Raw genomic sequence first — 18,074 nt, forward strand, 5'->3', positions numbered from 1 at the left:
TAAGTGAGAGATTTAAGGATTGCAGGGTGTGCCACCAAAAGGGGGTACTTGGGCTTGAGAAATCCCATGATTTTGTTAGAGGGGACAGGGGGCAGGAATTAGGGTTGCCATTGATGCATGGGATCATGCCATTTCCTCCATGCTCTCCCAAGGACAGCTTCCCAGCATATCTGGGGCATAGACACACTGACACAGGACAAGAACACAATAAAATTCTCCTTAATTAGGCAGCAGGAGACATGATTCTACTATTTTTTGTTCTCTTAATGCAGCAGCTATAGCTTAGCTAGCACACATTTGAGAATTATACTAGCTAGCTTAGCTACACAAGAGTGGTATAAATATAGTAATTAATTACTAGCTACAGTGTGCAAGAATGCACTGGCCTTTCGCAGCACACAAGAGTGATCATTGTTCATTACCCCCCTAAGTAAAACAAAGACCAACCAAATTGCATTAGTTTATAGCTAGTGGTGGCCAAAGCATGATTAGTTATAATACAAACAAGCGCATCAAACAGCAGAGAGAGGAAGTGAAATGCAAGGATAAAATTTAAAAATGAGCCCAATCCATTGAGCCACAATAGGGAGATCATCTTCATTATTTGAGATCAAAGAAACCAATTGTATATGCAACATGACCTAATTTTGCAAGAGCGTGCATGCATGCACAAACCCTTTTAACATAGTAATTAACACAGATCTAGAAATCTAGATATTATGTAGTAGTAGTAGTGTCAAAACCAACAATCTATAACAACTCCACCAATATCAGATTTGGGTATCAAAGCTAAACAAAAGTAGGAGTAACTAAAGGAAAAAAAAATCAAGATTTGCCAAGCAAAAAAAAAATGAAAAGAATTTGGTGCTAGAGCTAGTGGTAGAAGGAAGCTGGCTCACCAAGTTGAATGCCCAAAAGATCCTCTTTTTCTTCTCCCAACAATGGCGCCTTCTCATGCAACGTGTCCATCACAAATCCAAGCTCGAGTTGCCATGAAAAATGGCAGGTAGCTTAGCTTAGCTAGCTAGGATCATTGCTTGATCCCTAGCTAGAATGCTAGATCATCGATACATGAAGCACTGAGACTATGATCAGTTCATCCTTCGTAAGATCCAATCTTTTTTTTGCCAATGCGATCGATGGATGGAGTGGGGTACCTTTAGCTTGAGAGCAAGCTAGACGCCATTGATGGAGCTCTCGAGGTCGAACCGTCGAACACCATGGTTGATCACTTGTGAGCTTGGCCATTGCTATGGCTGCGGCTGCCACGACGACACCGACATGAGCGGCCGCTGCTGCCACCGGAGGAAGCAGGCGCCGCGGCCGCCGTCGTCGTCGGCCTTGTACCCCTCCGACGGGTAGTGCAGCCGCAGCAGCAGCCGCGCCTGCGACGCAGCGAACGCGCTCAGCGGTCGCGGCGCGAGGCCCGCGGCGCGCGCGGCGGACGCCCACGCGTCGAAGTCGCGAGCGCGCCCGCCGCCGCCGGCGCCGGGCGCCGCCACCGCCGCGTCGATCTCCCGGCTGAGGATCTCCTGCTCCACCGCCAGCCGGTCCGCGCTCGCCGGCGGCACCGTGGCCTCCAGCGCGTCGAACACCGACGAGTAGTAGTCCATCGCCGCCGCCACCCGCCGCGGCAGCTCGTCCGGGACGTTGTCGTCGTCGACGTCACCTCCGAGGACTCCTTCTCTCTCGGCGATGGTCACCACGGCGGGGTTCATGGACTTGACCCACCTGAGGAAGGCGGCGAGCTCACCGTCGCCGCCGAGCTTGTGAAGGAACAGCACGCAGTTGACGGCCAGCGTCTCGTCCGGGTGCAACTCCAGGGCGGCGGTCGGGTCGGCGGCGAGCTCGGCGGTGCAGGGGAGTATGAGGGGGTGGAAGCGGAAGGGGAGGTTGAGGGAGCTCGAGAAGGCGCGGAGGCGGTCGCCGGTGCGGAGGAGCACGTCGCGGTCGGTGCCGGCGCCGGTGAGCCTCACCTCGGGCGGCGGGCCGACGGCGGGGTCGGCGCGGTCGGCGATGGCCTGCAGGAGCGGCGGCCACTGCACGCCGTGCGCCGCGTCGAGGTCGACGATGTGCAGCACGCGCCGGTGCGCGCCGCCGGCGTCCGCCGCCGCCGCCTCCAGGATCGCCTGGTTCGCCGTCAGGTGCGCGAACCGCAGGAACGGCGCGATCTTGATGTACGCCAGGTACGCCGCCGACGACGGCACCACGCCACCGCCGCCGCCGCCATGACCACCCTTGCCTCCTCCGCGGAGAGCGAGGAGCGCGCGGGCGAAGTGGTGGGCGAGGCGGTCGCCAGCCTCGCCGCGTGGGTCGGCGGCGGCGAGCACGGCTTCGGCGACGCGGCGCGCCCCGTCGAGGTCCCCCCGGTGGACGAGGTCGGCGCACGCGAGCACGAGCCCCCTCGCCTCGCCGCCCCCCGCGCGCGGCGACAATGGCGGCTGCGGCTGCGGCTGCGGCTGCTCGGAGGCCTCGGCGTCGTCGCCGCCGCCTCGATCGCGAGCTGGTGATGAGCCGAGCATGTCGTGGGCGTCAGCGTGGGCGGCATCCGGACATGGCGGATCATCGTCTGCTCTGCCACAGAGTAGCATCAAACGCACGCACGCACATGCCTAAGCCTAGCTTAGCTAGTAGCCTAGTAGGAGCAGCTTCTTTCTTCTTCTTCTTCTTCTTCTTCTTCTTCTTCTTCTTCTTCTAAGAACAGCAGTAGAAGATGCAGCAGCTAGTACTAGCTAGAACCAGATGAGAGAGAGAGAGAGGAGAAGGGTAGATGAAGAACAAGTGTGTTTCTCTCTCTAAAGCTTGGAGAAGAGAGGAGGAGAGGAGGGTGGCAAAGTGAGCATAAACTTTGCAATTTGGTGGCTTTTATCCAGTGGACTTAATTTGGTGGGGGGGAATGGTCAAGAAGGGTCCATCCTTTTTGTGTGAAAGAGAGATTTATTTACTTGCATGAGTATCTGTCTATATCTAGCTAAGGGCTCCTTTGGAAGTATTTTAAAGGAATTTTAAAAGCTCTCAATCTTATGAAAAAAATTCCTATATGTTTCTTGAGATAAAAGTAATGACCTTATAAAAATTTTATGTTTTTTCTTAATCGGCTCAAAACATAAGAATTTTAGAGAAATTTTAACGTAAGGTTTTTTTTCCATCTCTCTTAAGCTCCATGTAAACAGTCGTTTTTACAGATTTCCTGTATTTTTTCAATCCATATGATTTAAAGTGTTAGGGTGCTCCAAAATATATTTTTCCTGATACAGTGTTTTTGAAAAACCTGTGGTCCAAAGTAACCCTAAAATTCTGAATTACACCCCCTTCAGGCAATTAATTTTGTTGCTAAGTTTTATTTCCCTGACAAAATTCTATCACATAAACAGTGTTCAAAATTTTTGGTTCTATGAAGACACATGCAAAACTAGCACATCCTGACGATTTCTACTGAAATATATCCATGTCAGTGTACGCAGAATAGATGAAGTTATGCATGCAAGCTCACCATGAACGGTGAGCGTATAAGCATATATATATATGGACGGATCTATTGACTATTGTACCTAGCAGGGCTAGTGTTAGAGCAAGGATAATAGTAGGCTATAAGCAAGCTATATGCTTATGTGGAAGAGAGATAAATAAAAGTGGGGAGTGTTGGCTCTCATGCAAGAGCTAACTGCACACAAACTCTAAGAAATATGCATTAAATTCATGGTGAGAGAAAGAGAGAGGATGAAGAAAATAAAGATAACCTTATAGCCAACCTACTGTACATGTTAACTTTAACATTGACTAATATAACATTGACTAATAGTAAGTAGTGAGCTCTACTATTAAACTTGCTCTTATTCAGAATATGTACATAATTAACCCTAGAGCTACCCTGATAAACTGCTAATTTGTAGAAAATTAACACCATGATGTAAGTATGACCAACACGTTATGACACCGATAAACACCGGTGACTTTTCTGGTTGTTTCGTTAATTTTGTGGCACAAAGTATCCCATGTGATTATAGCCATAGTTATTATTGATAACACGTACTAGTAAAAAACCAAAAGTTTTTCAAACACCTTGACAAGTTGGTCGTGTGTCTTTAGCTGATGACAGGAGACTTGAACAGTTTGAGCTCCATTAACTACACCCCAAGTATGTTTATGCTAGAATTAATATTTATCCCCTGATTAGTTGTTTATGGCTTCTCTTAACTATGATCATGGTAACTAGCTGCACCCTTGGGCCTCAATTAGGGTCTAATAATATAAAAGGCGTCTACAAGGCTGCAACCAACAAAAGATGAGATGTATCAACGGATCATGGTATAGAGTATAGACGCATGCATATGGCCATAAGATCCTTAGTAAGTCTATCATTTAGACTAAATGGAGTAGCTAGCAACAAGTCTACAATGCATATATTGTCTAGCCAAGTACGGATGTTCAATTTCATATATACAAAGGAGGTAGCCGAGGATTATATAATGAACTAACCTAATTTACAGCTTTTGGGCACCGTTTGGATGGCAGGAATTGAAATGTCTTTAAATTTTGAAGATTGCAATGAAATTCCTACGACACAAATTGTTCTAAACTTTCATGTATTTTCGTACGTTTTTCCACATTTACCCTGCAAAAAAATAAATGTTGCTATTACACAAACAAATAGTCCATCCTTTTCAATAAGATATATATAGATGCATGATAAGATCATAAAACAATTAGATAATTTGAGCTTCTCCATTTTGCAAGAGGAGTATTCCATTAATTTTGATACTACCCGTTCTTATTAATTTCTTTTCCCCTTACGAATTATGGATTAGCAGGGGCATATTATACCCAAACACTTGAAGAGTAATGGACTAAAAAAATGAACTAACCAACTTCAAACATATAGGGAAGGAGATAGTATGATTTTTGCTGAAACTTTCTATATATATGTTCATTAGAAGACTTCTTTTAAACAACATTTCAACTTGGTAATGGTAACTCATTCGTTTGAACACCCTTAAATGTTATCACAAAATCAGATAATCCATCCTCCCAATCAGAGAGAGAGAAAAAAAAAACTAGGCTTAACCCCAGATGCAAGCTATAGGCCCATGTCTCTCTTTTTGTGTACTACGTGAGTGTGAGGGCACACGCAAAGCTTAGCGACGACAGGGACCAGACAGCCCCAACTTGTACAATCATCTGTCTCTCCTCATGTCCCGTTCTGCATCTGCATGCAATGGCATCTCTCATCTCTCTCCCTCTCATATATACTCTTCCTACCCCTGCCTACCTCCCCCTCATCTAATCCCAGCCGTCCATTTTTCGATCCAATGAAAGATAGACAAACATAGATGAGCCATTGAGCACTCACATCAGACAGGAGTACTATCAGCTAGTAGTACTATAGGGGTATAGAGAGCAATGCAAAATGGAATAAAGTTGCAGAGGGAGGAGGAAGAAGACGAACCAGGAAGCTGCTTGGCTGCTGATCGATCGATGGAATGTATCAGCTCGGCTCTATCATCATCATCATCGCCGCCTCCTCTAATAACTGTGTAGTCCTTGCAGCTATGTACTGTCCTCCTGTATGCATGCACTGCACACCACCGTATCGATCGATCAAAGTCTCAAGCTTCTTTTTTTATGCTAGCATATGAGCATAGTATATCCTTGCTTGCTTCCACTCGCACTGCCCCTGCTTCACAAAAAAGGTTTTGCATGCACAGCTGTTACTTGTTGTCATGCATGCATGCATCATATTTTAACTTGTTGTCATGCTAGGCATCTACTGCTAGCTAATTGTTGTCTACTCTTGAAGTAAACAAGAGATTGAGGAAGAAAATATTATGAGATATATCAAGTTAGTTCAGCAGGCAATAATTAAGGCTTCTTTGAAACACGGGATTAGGAAAATGGAGAAATAGAAAAACACAATATTTTAATAGGAATAAAAGTGTAAAATAGAGAACTACAAAACACATAGGAAAAATAAGGAACGACCGTTTGGTTAGACCACGTGAAAGATGCATGAACTTCGAGGAGAGATAAAGACAAATAAAAATTTCCATGAGGTTGAACCTCATTTTAAAATTCCTCCAAAACTTATATGGATTGAGACATTCCATAGGAATTACATACGTTTCAATATTGTTTCTAATCATTTGTTTCAAAGGGCCATATATGGGAAAAAATCTTATACAATTGGAATCCTACAAAAATTTCTATGTTTTTCCTTCACATCAAAGAGGCCCTATTAATTTCATCATAGAAACAGTTCAATTTCCGCAGGACTAGGAATTTTTTTCTTCATGCTCCAAATTGGTTGGTCTGTTGAGATGAAGAACCAAAACGAAATAAAGCTAGCAGAAGAAGCAGCTAGCCAACTGTCATGTGTATGGATAAATGCATCTCTCTTGCAACATATTATGTCAAGTGTGTGCATGCATGCATGCATGTGCCCTTAATTCTTTTACCTCTCGATGATAGGAGTAGATCAACTTCTGTGATTTTGATGTGTTCTAAAGTCCACACAACTAATCCTTGAAGTCCTATCACAATTCACAATATTTGCTGTCTCTCAGACCCCTGCACTTGGCCTTCAATTCTTCAACGATACATACCTTGTAGCATGCAGCAATATGTCCAGTCATCCAGAAAGAGAGAAGACTCTTGAGTAGAGTTCAAGGAAGGAAAAAGCCCAAAGCTAAGCTAGGAGAGGAGAGCACACTCAAAAAGACAGCATGCATGCATATGGGACCCGGGATGTGCATGGTGTCATAATGACAAAGGTTAGTTGGATAACAAAAGGATTATCCAGAACAGGCATGCATGAGAACATTTAAAGTATTATAGACAGATAGGCATGCATATATAGCTTGTTTCTTGTTCTAACCTTATGACCTTTTGTAATGGCTTGAATTAATCTCTTCTAGCTCTGATATCTCTTCCAATCCAGCCAGTGGATTAAACCACACATATTGGTGCATCAGCTCCAAATGTTATCTAGGTTCTGTCAGATTTGACATGTTGTTAAAAACTGCATTAGAAGGATATGATAGAGATAGTTAAAGATTCAAGAAGTGGAAGTCAAGTTACCTTAGCTATAAATATATGCCATAACTTTCAATTGATATCTTTGACGATCTGGATTTGACATCTCTGTGCATGCAGATGCCAAAACCTCCAATTTCACTACAGCTCGATCCAATCAGAGCTAAAGATATCATGCAAAAGTCAAAAACACACATATTTCTGATCATACCCAAGTCACTGTAGTCAACACAAGATAGAGGGAACTTATGCATGCATTATCTGATTATGTTATCTAAAGAAATGTAATTAGCAAATAAAAGAGAGATACTGAGAAGGAAAAGAGAAGGGAAAGGGGTTAACTATGCCAAAGTTTATTCTTCTTCAGATTTTAGAAGAGCTCAAGGAGGAAAAGTTCCTCTCAAGTACTCCAAAAGTGTGCTTTTGCCTTGTTCCTTTTATTATCTTGGTCCTCTCTTGGACCTTCTCCACTGTCAAACGTAGGACCACCTGTGGTCCTGTAATTATTGACAGGTTAATAGTTCCTCCTTATGTTAAGAACAAGTTTAGTACAATTGCACAGGAGATAAGAGAGATAAAATAAATGCATGCAATGTCTGTAGCTACAGCAAGTCTAAATCTTCTCCTTTTTTTTTAGTTTTTTCTGCTCTAAACAAAACTCTAATAATACTCAACATAAAATTGGGAGTTCATTTGACAAAGACAAACTTTCTGCTACAATTAGCAAAGAGAATTTCCTCTTACATATCATCAGCTAGCAGTAAGGGAAATAGTAACACATGAACAACAGGTGGTACTGATAAAATTCAAACAAAAACTAGTGCGATGGATCTGACCAATCAGCTAGAACTTTCATGCAAAAAGCTGTCTAATTGCAAGGGATGGATCATGGAAGGAGAGTATAGGTGCCAGATAGTATAAAATTCTCTAACAAGTGCAGGTCATGTCAAATCTGTAAAATCATATTACAGACAGCCCATGCAATTTGGTACAATGTGGCCAGGTAGAGGTGACAACCGATTGATTGTTGTCTCTGAGTTGCAATTATTAGTCTTTTTTTCCATGTCTATCTATACCCGTGGCCTTTCTTTACTACTCCTACCTTCGTTCATCCTTCTATTCCTTCCCTTCTGTTCTAGCCTGTAAAGACATCTTGGTTGTACCAACAATACCAAGTTCACAAAAAGTAAAAAATAGAATCAACAATCAAATCTGTTATAGATGGAAAGACCACAACTTATATTAATACAAAGGAATTTCTGGGGTTAAAAGTTCCAGGGAAATCTAAGGCTTATTTCGAACAACTAATGTTGCCAAAAAAGAAAGAACAAAATGATTCATACAGAAACAGGAAACATAATGTGTATCAAGACTCAAGAGGCCTCTAAAAGGTTGGTACTCTACTGTTTACATTAGTTTTCACTACTAGAGCATGCATATCTAAAAACTTTAATCCAAAGGAGATGCTAGCATAAGCAGCAATGCAGCACATTGGTGGATACAAATTGTCGGCTGAGACTGTCCAAATGTTTTTATATGTGTACAAAGTCAACTAACTTTTGCAGTTTTGAAGACAAAAACTAAAGCAGCCCAAGATCTTACTCTCTAAACTAATCATAAACAAATAGCCCATGAATAAGCTTCTCCTGAACTTGTCGGCCTATTTTCTGCTAGTAAAGACGATCTGGAATCAGCTTTAAGACTTATCAAAGAATGTTCTGCTGATCAAACATTTTCATATCGTCTCCAAATTGAAGCAAACGTTTTAGTAGTACAATTTTCCAACAGGATTGCCAAACAGGGGAACATGATTAGGGCTGGGTCATATCATATGGCCCACAGAGCATAGCTCAATGAGAATGTGGGACAGTCTTTCTGTTCTACATCTTCTCCTTAAGCACAAAGAATTGCTTTAAAAAAAAGATAGATCAGCAAGTGTTCCAAGATGTACAAAAGGTGTGTTTTAAGTTCATAGAACATGCATGATGCATCTAGAGAACATTGCAAACAAACTGAGCAAAGATCAATGCATTGCAAACAATACATTGTAAGGAAAGAATAAGAACTGAAATAACAGTAGACGCGAAATAAGCATTTATTTTCAGAAAAACAACGTGATACCTAATGCGCGTAGTAGATAAAGACCGTATTTGTACATCCAACAGAGTGAAATTGAGATTTGGACCAACAGTTGGCTGTGTAGAGTTGGCAGATATTATATGCTAAGTGGCTTAGGTGGAAGTGGAACACCAAAAGACAATGACCTGTGTAAGATTAGATTGCAACTAACTAGGGGCACCTATACAGTAATCAACAGAATATGCTATATGATTAAGCCCAGGCCACCCATCACTGCTAAAAGCACAAGAAGTTGGAATTTATGCAAGAAATGGACTAGCAGATTGTTAAAGTACATCCCTACCTGTAGCCACCATCTATCTAAATGTGCATAGAGAAGATAAAAACATCATAAACAATACTTAAAATGGTCCCAGGAGAATAGGAAGGCTATGGCTATGAAAACGTTCAAACAACAGAATCTATCCTTTCCTCCAGCCCCACAAGCAAAAGGGGTTGTAGTGCTGTACATACTGCATACATTGAACTCCTGAGCAAAGCACTAAGCTTTATACCTTCAACTTGTTCTTTTTTCCATCCACTAACTGCATAATTTATCAACCCCTATATGCTATTAGTGACCAAAGCAAAAAATCGCAAAGATGCTCAACCAAACAACCAATTAGGGTTTTGGTAACTTCCTTCCATAGATTCCCCTATCCCCCTAAACCTTTTCTCAATTAGTTAATCTTTTCGGTCCTCATTGTAAACGTATCAATCATTCTTGAACTTTTTATATTCTGTGCCCGATCTTGATGTGCTCACCTTGGGGATAATTTACAGAAAAGGTTAGCATGTTTAATAGGAATTATCTTGTGGCCCAATGCAAGTAGATCATGCTCAGGATGCTCTGCATCAAGCTGATTGCGACATTAAACTTTGTGGGGTTCACTAATAAAAAGCAAAAAAAGGGGGGGAAGGCTGGAAAAGAACAGCACTAACAGCATCTGGAAGGGTGGAGTGCTCATAATTAACCACCATCATCATGGATTTTATTAGAAGGCATCTTGTGATTATGTGGCTTCTAAGATACACTAAAGTAGAATCAACTAAGGTGGATTTGGCTCTATCAACAGGTGCTAAACTTCTTCCTCTAAATCTAAAGTTTTGTTCTGTAAATCCATATGGAATTTCATGCCAGTTTGACGGTAGAGGACAAAGATTATGACAAAAAAAGGCATCTGGAATTGTATAGTCAAACAAATAACATACATGCCAGATTATCTGATGGTCAATTAAATTCATGATGTTGACGCTTGGTAGAATAAACCAGTATCATGTGACATAAAGTATTTTTCAGGATTATTGATGGCAAGAGAAGAATGATGGGTTCTTGCATCACAATTCAGCAACCGCATTCTTTAGTGGGCTCTGCGCGTGGAAGATACCTCGCATTTTTGACGTTTCATACTTAGTATAAGGTGGCACCTAGTTGATCATTAGGTCTACAATATAGCATATATTAAGTTAACACTTGCCTTTCAGTTAAAGTTAAAAACGGAGGCATCAAAGAAAAGCAAAAGACAACAAGAGTTCCAAGTCTTCTCTCAGTGATTAATAAAGAAGTGCTATGTGAAATTCCTCTGCATTCTGCTGAGAGATTAAAATTTAAAAGAAGCAGGGAATGTTAGCAACGATTCTGTCTTGTCTAACCATTACCAAGCCCCAGTATTTTCTCCTGTAGTATTACCTAAGTTTTGATATGGTAAAAGAAAATTTAGTGATGTAAATCTTGATATGGCAAAAGCAAATAATGTGATATCACTATAAGCATTTAGCAGATTCCATAAATCATATTTTGTGCTGCGCCTCTGCGGGCAGCACCCCAGCCATCTATCTACCTCCATAGATGTACACCCACTAATTTCCTTCAAGATGCTTCTCAATTTTGACAAAACTGAATATAGAAGCAATCAATCAATGCCTATCTTACCAAAAAGTACACAAGAAAAAGAATATAACAACATGAGCCTTCTTTTTAGATCCACTGACCCTCTAATCGAATTTTAATTCGAGTATAAAATCAAATTCATCTGCTTAAAAGTCATAAAGGTGGTATACATCAATGCAACTTGATGTCATAAGCTTTTAGGTGAAAACATGATGTCTGCAAGAAATAAAAACATATAAAGAATGTTTACATGTGTATCTGTTGAGACTTTTTAAATTGTTAGTCATTAATTTCTGATGTTTTCTTCCATAACTGCTGACAAAGTGACAGTTATTTTTAAATGTATTTACTTATACTCTTCCTTGTAACTTCTATAACTCGCAGAAACATTGGTTTCTATCCTATGGAAGCAGGAGCATATTTTGCTTCTCTTCTGTTACAAGTTTTACTAAATGCAACGAAACATCAATATTCAGAAGACTGAAAATTATGCTGAGAATTAATCTGCCACATGGGGTATAATATCAATATGCAACCATAAATAAAGGATTGGGAAAAAGAAAAGGGACTTGCACAAAAACAATGGCTTACTGCCTCAACAAAAACATCAAACTTAATGTTTCAATTAAAACAGGAGAAAATAGAAGCTGCATGTTCAATGCATCATCTAATAATTTGTTTTTTTACTATTACCTTAGAATCACATGGTTATAGTAAGCATTTTTTTTTATAGATGAGGCCACATTGATAACTTCCAGTCCCGATGAACTGGTTCACTATGAAGGTAAGTTCTCAGCTGTGCCCAGTAGAATAAATCTAAGCAATAACAATGTGATAAATTGAATTCTGTTTTCAGGTTCATGTCTAATACTACCTACCACTCACCAAAAGAATAACTGCCTAAAGAAAAGCAACGCAACTAAAATAATTAACAGACTCATTTCTAGCCACTGAGGCCGTAAAAGCTATCGATGCTATTATTCTTCAATCTGTGAACATCACAACAAATTAGATAACTATTATCACTGTATCTGCATCAAATAAAAAATAGATACCACAAAACTAAACTATGTCCATGAGAAACTTATTTCTTAAGTAGTCCATGGAATCATTTACAGCAATTTGATGGACTGAATTTTGCAAAAAAATTATACTATATGAATCTTCAATTAGTGCACTGATGGAATTATCCATGAACACTCATACTTCACTGTTGTCATCTGAATGACTGAACATGGTTGTGCACAGCTATAGATGTTTTTCTTACATGACGTTTCATTCACATGGAACATTCGTGAAGAGTTTACAAGTCTAGAATGATATATATAAGAGCTCGAAGAAACCCAGCTGAGTTCAAGCTTAACAAGTGAATCTAAGAATGATTAGATATGGAACTGTTATCAATGTTCAATCAGGGTCAGAACTAAAGTCTGAGCAAAAGATTAGATCTAACGCAAACAAGTGAAAGGAAAAGCTAAACTACCGTTGCCACATAGCACTGCATCATTCGATTCTCATCTTGTTTGAACTTTGAAATCTGAAATGCACATAACTAAATATGCAAATATACAAACTTTAAATACCATTTGCAGGCCAGACTGATTCATTTATCCAAAAAGGATATCCTAATCAGTAACCACTAAAACTATGCTTAAGAGAATCAGAAGGAGAGCAAAACTGATGACAATCTACATATGATGGACATAGGATTTTTTTTCAAGTTCAATGATCCGGTCTAACCTCTGAGTAAGAGCCTGCTAAGTTCAGAATTGACAATGCTGGTCCAGAAACTTAAAAGTTGAGCGAGAGAAGGGGGCATATGTATGGGCACAAGAATATGATTAAGTGGTTGCAAGAACTAATTTTCCCACTCACCCTCCAAAGATATTCTTTAAAGTTGTCTGTCACAGTTTACCTTCCCAACTATATGAAGAATAATAAACTGGATGGAGAATAAAAAATCAGCATGGCAGGCATACCACCTGATCACTATCAACCGGAATTACCTACACAACAAGTTTCTGCTTATCTTGCCCATATCCAGGAGTACATCATATAAATCTTTACATGGATCTAAATTGATTAAAAAAAACATAACCAAGGTTCAGGAGAGAACTTTGCAGTGCTGCGAATGGCCAATAAAATGAAACCTAAGTTACTAATAAACCAATTAAAGTAAGGAGCCAAAATTACTAAAAGAAAAGAGAACAAACAGATGACATTCATTTCGGCCATCATTTCTGGCTCCCATATCGCAAATTGTAATCCAGTTATCGCAATGACAAAGGGGGCAATTACTAGTACATTATTATTGCGAAAATTTCATGAAACAAGAAACAAGGTAAGCAAAAATATAACTCGTTTCGAGCTCGAACAGAGAGGCCGTCTCTACACAGGCCGGGATCACCTCTCCAGCACACAGCGAAGTCACACGTCCTCTCCGGCGCCGGCGCCGTCGAGGGCCTTGAGCCCCTCGGCCACCGCCCGCGCGCGGTTCTGCGCCTGCCTCTCCACCGCCACGTAGTACAGGCCTGCACACGCGGCGACGCCGCCGGATCAAACCACTGCGATTAGGCGGCGGCGGCGGCGGCGGAATACGCTACTAGGGGTCTAGGGTTTCAGGTCGGGGTGCTTACTCACGGCGCTGCCGATGGCGCAGAGCCAGAGGACGCGCTGCGACCACCTCTCCCCCACCACGCCTCGCCCCCCGAGCCCCATCCCGCCGCCGCCGCCGCCGCTGCCGCCGACGATTGATCGCGCGAGCTGCGCCGCCGCTCCGTTCGCCGTGCGGGCCGCAGCCTCCGAGTCCAGTGACCGACAAGTGGGACCCACCTCCCGGAAACCTATTTGGGATTGACGGTTTGTTGGGCTGGGCCCAAGAGCTGACGACAAATGGCCCAATTATAGCCCAAAGCATAATAAGCCCATTTTCGATGCGATCGAGCCTAAATGAGCCTAGATTAGGCCATTAGGGAGCAGCACGGCTTCATTAGCAATGTTGAATTAGGTCCTCTTTGGCATAGCCCGGATCCAAGATTTCTTAAAGCTAAATATTTGTAACTTCACATGTCCATGGATTTAAATCTATAATTATGTTGATAACATTTGAACAAATCATTTTGTTTCCATTTTTTGTGAAATTTAATATTTTAAACCACGGTACAAAATTCAAATCTTTTGAGCTATGCCAAACAGGACCTTACACTCAGCTTCAACCCTCCGCAGCAAAATGAAATAATTATTAGTGTATGGTTAATTAAGCATTAGATAAAATAAACTTTTAAAAATAGATTAATATGTTTTTTAAAAAAAAAAGTTGTTTTCTATATATATTTTTTTTAAAAAAAACGTACCGTTTAGCCGCATGAAACGAGCGAGTAGAAGTTGAAAAGATGTGGTAAAGAACACATCCTTACGCTCTTTGTTCACTTCAAACTCTGTGCACTTCCACATGGAATTCAATAATTCAAACAGAATGAAAATTTCACCAAGATTTTGCCGGAGGATATTGTTCACCACACAAAACTTATTACAAGGAGTTTTGAGTTTTCAAAGACCTCAAATCCCAGGGAATAGGGTAAGCTTTGGCATAGAACATAAGTACCGAGTCTACAACTACAGATGGAAGAAAATGAACTTTTCACACACAAAGATGCTCTATAAGAGGAGGTTTGAGAATGCACACTGGCACTGGCGTCTGACTAGCTTTTGCTATCTTCATTCTGTTAACTCTTTCAAGGGGAATGTGATGTCAAACTAGCTGGAAGAAACACATCTGAATTTCATGGTTCCAAGCATATCGAGTAACATCGCCTGTTTGTTTTAAAGATCGTATCCAGTAGATGGACAATGACAACCTCTCCACTGACAACGGCAAGAATCAAAGGACTTTCGGTGGTGAAGAAAACCCCAGCCTACTCAGCAACCAATAGAAGAGTATGGTCCATCCCAGCAGCAACCTGTGAAACCTCTGCTCCTTCCAGGGTATCGATGAGGAAAGGCTCAGGCTCATCCATCGAGCTTCCCAAACCTAGCCTGCCGTTTCGGCCAGATCCCCATGCCCAAACCTCTCCCTTTGATGTGAGAGCAACCGAATGAACTCGACCAGCCGAGGCCGACACTGGCCTCTCTCCATTCAGACCGTCGACTAGTGCAGGCACGTCTTCTTTGCCAGGTCGTCCAAGCTGGGAGCTGCAGTTCCATCCCCATGAGAGGACGCCGGTCTCGGCATGGTCATCGCCTTCAGTTGATATGATGCATGTTGCAAGAGAGTGGCCAACACTTGCTGACACAGAGAATGGACTGTGGCTAATGTCGACAGGAAGAAATTTGGACCATGCTGATTTCCTGCCAAGCTGTCCGTAAGTGTTGTCTCCACCGCTCAGTACGATGCCATCAGCTGAAGTAATACAGAAACACATCAGCAAGCAGTACTGTAACTTATGTTGGTAGGAATTTGAACTATGACATCCCAAAAAACCTAATGTTTTTTTCATGAGAGATGATAATTATTGCTGAAAGTTTATTGTTCAAACCAAATACTATCAATTACTACAATGGTCCAGCCAGCGCCAGGCTTTCTATGTTAATAGAGCTAAACATAACCATGTAAGAATTGTAAAAAGGGAATATATGTGATAGGATAACCAACAACAGACACTTATATTTACTATTGATATTTCTTAACCAGCGCGGCCATTTCCTAGTCTGAACTCTTACTAAGACAGACAAATGCCATATATACAAGTATGCAACAATGAACCATGGCTTACTAACAGTACTACTGCAAGATGTATGAGACAGAAAATTGTCCATAGGAAGTGCACACAAAAAAGAGGTTCAGTTTGTAGTTAAAAGAAGTAAAGAAGACTCACAGCAGAGAACCAGAGAATGATCGAGCCCACATGACACATCAGACACCTCAACATGACACACTTCATGAACAAGCGAAGGTTCCCAGATGATGGGCATATTGTCTTCACTCCTTATTTTTTCCTCAACCATCTTTTCAACGGCCTCTAGCATTGAGCTAGAGTACTTGTCAACTGTTTTTCCAAGTAATTCTTTGGCAGAAGAAGCCTGAGTAATATGGCCAATTTCTCCTAACCTTCCGTTTTCTGAATATCCCCAGCCAAGTAACCCTCCATCCTTTGTCAATGCCATAGCATGTCCCCAACCAAATGATACCTAGCATCATTCCTTCAATTAACAACTTTTTTCTCACAAGGGAGCAAACATCCGACTACTTAATTTCAGGGAGAAAGTTAGAACCTTGACAATATCATAATTAGCAAGTGCTTCCACTCTAGAAGGTACTGCAGCCTCTACAATGTCCTTTCCAAGCCCAAGTTGGCCACGCTTTGATCTCCCCCAAACCCATAAAGAGCCATCACACCCAATTGCTGCTGAAACAACCCCACAAGCAGATACAGCTCGGACTTGAACATTTTCCAATCCTCTCACTTTTTCAGGCTTGCTCCAAGTATTCCTGTCAGTCAGCAAAATGGTGCATCAGCCTCCCAAAAGAAGTTTATTTTCTCAGAATTAAAACATTTGCAAATATTTGTTAAGTAACCATGTGCAAGAAAAAAAAACTAATTGTTTCGAGCTATAGGTTAACTCATGCCATCATTGGCTTATTGTTCATTCAAATCTAGCATGGAAAACGAAAACACGATTGTTTCATACATATATTATCAGTATTGGAGGTTTGAATTCCAACCAATAAGAATCAGATATACGATATACCATGTCCTGATTTCAATCTACTCACATATCAAACTGAAACCAGCAAAGGACGCTTGTACATCTACTCACATATCAAACTGAAACCAGCAAAGGACGCATGTGCAAACGCCAGGTAGTGGGCAGGTAATTACACCCATCTTATACCACTTCTTCATTTACTCCATTGTTACTAAATAAGCACATATCATGGTTTCTGATTTGTTTGGTCCATTGTTACTAAATAAGCACAGATCATGGTTTCTGATTTGTTTGGTCTAGGAAAGCCACTTTGCTGCTGATCTGAGGCTAAACAATCCACCGCCGTGCCTTATAATGTCTCCACTCCACTATAGAATACGAGAATTTTCCTACCCCAAAGAGGATCAAACTGTTCGAACGCTGGGAATACTTGTGCGTGGATGAGAAATCGAGAATCGAGGATATGAGCTAGATCGATCATCACCTCGGGGCGTGGTGCCCGCGGCCGAGCTGACCTTCATCGTTGCGGCCCCACGCCCAGACCTCCCCTTCGGCGGAAACCGCGAGGGAGTGGTAGTGCCCGGCGGCGACGGCGGCGACGGACGTCGGGAGGGAGGGCACGGGCGTGGGGACGTAGACGTCGGCGGCCGGCGCCGGCTGCCCCGCCGCGCCGTGGCTGTTGTCCCCGAAGGCGTACACGGCCCCGACGCGCGGGAGTGGCGCGCCGTTCCCGGCGAGCTCGGAGAGGAGGCGGCGGCGGAGGAAGCCGGAGGCGGAGGCGGCCGTGCGGCGGAGAGGACGCATTTGGAACTCGAGAGAGGAGGAGGGGAATGGGTGGGTTTGTTTCATGTGGACCTCAAAAATGGGCCTTGTGGGTTGTGGCCCATGTCCAAATCATGTAATTTTGGGCCAGCCTAGTAAAGCATCTCTCAGGCCTTCATCACTATTCCAATCCAAACGGTCCACAAGATTTTATATTTCTATTTCTTTTGGAATACCAGATTTTTTTTTCTAGACAAGATTATTTTATGTGGTGCAATTAAATCTCCTCTAGTTTTCTTCCGGAAAAATTTTTTTCCTCTTTACTGTCAGGGATAAACATACTTCTAAGAAACATCTTACATAGCGTAGCATGTGGATGACAATAATTTAAAAACGGAGAAAATAAAATACACGGGACACTCCTAGTTCTACCGCCTAATAAAAGGGAGATATTTAACTATTTACCACGTTTATAAGTGTTAATTAAAAATTTATCACTGGAACTTTGAGTGACAAACTTTTAATCAACAAAAGTAGTAAATAGTTATATGCCCAACAAAAGAGAGAC

The 18,074-nt window shown here is 42.0% G+C and overlaps 3 protein-coding genes across 3 annotated transcripts; all 3 read right to left on the reverse strand.

The window, feature by feature from the left end:
- Positions 1–548: 548 nt before the first annotated feature.
- On the reverse strand, positions 549–2,716 carry LOC107277661 (protein MONOCULM 1-like). Its single transcript, XM_026023267.2, has 2 exons — positions 1,158–2,716; positions 549–1,056 (listed from the first exon to the last, which is right to left on the reverse strand). Exon 1 carries the CDS (start codon positions 2,589–2,591, stop codon positions 1,251–1,253), a length of 1,341 nt encoding a protein of 446 aa, XP_025879052.1. The 5' UTR covers positions 2,592–2,716; the 3' UTR covers positions 549–1,056; positions 1,158–1,250.
- A 10,515-nt stretch (positions 2,717–13,231) lies between these two features.
- LOC4328621 (uncharacterized) lies at positions 13,232–13,857 on the reverse strand. The gene is made up of 2 exons (XM_015768613.2): positions 13,675–13,857; positions 13,232–13,569 (listed from the first exon to the last, which is right to left on the reverse strand). Exons 1-2 carry the CDS (start codon positions 13,754–13,756, stop codon positions 13,466–13,468), a joined length of 186 nt encoding a protein of 61 aa, XP_015624099.1. The 5' UTR covers positions 13,757–13,857; the 3' UTR covers positions 13,232–13,465.
- Positions 13,858–14,490: 633 nt separating this feature from the next.
- Positions 14,491–18,050, reverse strand: LOC4328622 (ultraviolet-B receptor UVR8). The gene is made up of 4 exons (XM_015769944.3): positions 17,229–18,050; positions 16,310–16,526; positions 15,913–16,225; positions 14,491–15,437 (listed from the first exon to the last, which is right to left on the reverse strand). The coding sequence occupies exons 1-4, from the start codon at positions 17,591–17,593 to the stop codon at positions 14,953–14,955; spliced, it is 1,380 nt and encodes a 459-aa protein (XP_015625430.2). The 5' UTR covers positions 17,594–18,050; the 3' UTR covers positions 14,491–14,952.
- Between the last annotated feature and the right edge of the window lie 24 nt (positions 18,051–18,074).

This window comes from Oryza sativa, chromosome 2, assembly GCF_034140825.1.
Source record: "Oryza sativa Japonica Group chromosome 2, ASM3414082v1".
In the NCBI taxonomy this organism is placed as follows: domain Eukaryota; kingdom Viridiplantae; phylum Streptophyta; class Magnoliopsida; order Poales; family Poaceae; genus Oryza; species Oryza sativa.

What these genes read in the sequence shown, in the direction of transcription:
- LOC107277661 (XM_026023267.2), bottom strand. Translation starts at nt 2,591, where the DNA reads ATGCTACTCTGTGGCAGAGCAGACGATGATCCGCCATGTCCGGATGCC.
- LOC4328621 (XM_015768613.2), bottom strand. Translation starts at nt 13,756, where the DNA reads ATGGGGCTCGGGGGGCGAGGCGTGGTGGGGGAGAGGTGGTCGCAGCGC. An exon ending in CGCCATCGGCAGCGCCGTGA is followed by an intron (nt 13,570 to 13,674) that starts GTAAGCACCCCG and finishes CCGCGTGTGCAG; the next exon opens with GCCTGTACTACGTGGCGGTG.
- LOC4328622 (XM_015769944.3), bottom strand. Translation starts at nt 17,593, where the DNA reads ATGAAACAAACCCACCCATTCCCCTCCTCCTCTCTCGAGTTCCAAATG. An exon ending in CGCGGGCACCACGCCCCGAG is followed by an intron (nt 16,527 to 17,228) that starts GTGATGATCGAT and finishes GCTGACTGACAG; the next exon opens with GAATACTTGGAGCAAGCCTG. An exon ending in CTAATTATGATATTGTCAAG is followed by an intron (nt 16,226 to 16,309) that starts GTTCTAACTTTC and finishes GAATGATGCTAG; the next exon opens with GTATCATTTGGTTGGGGACA.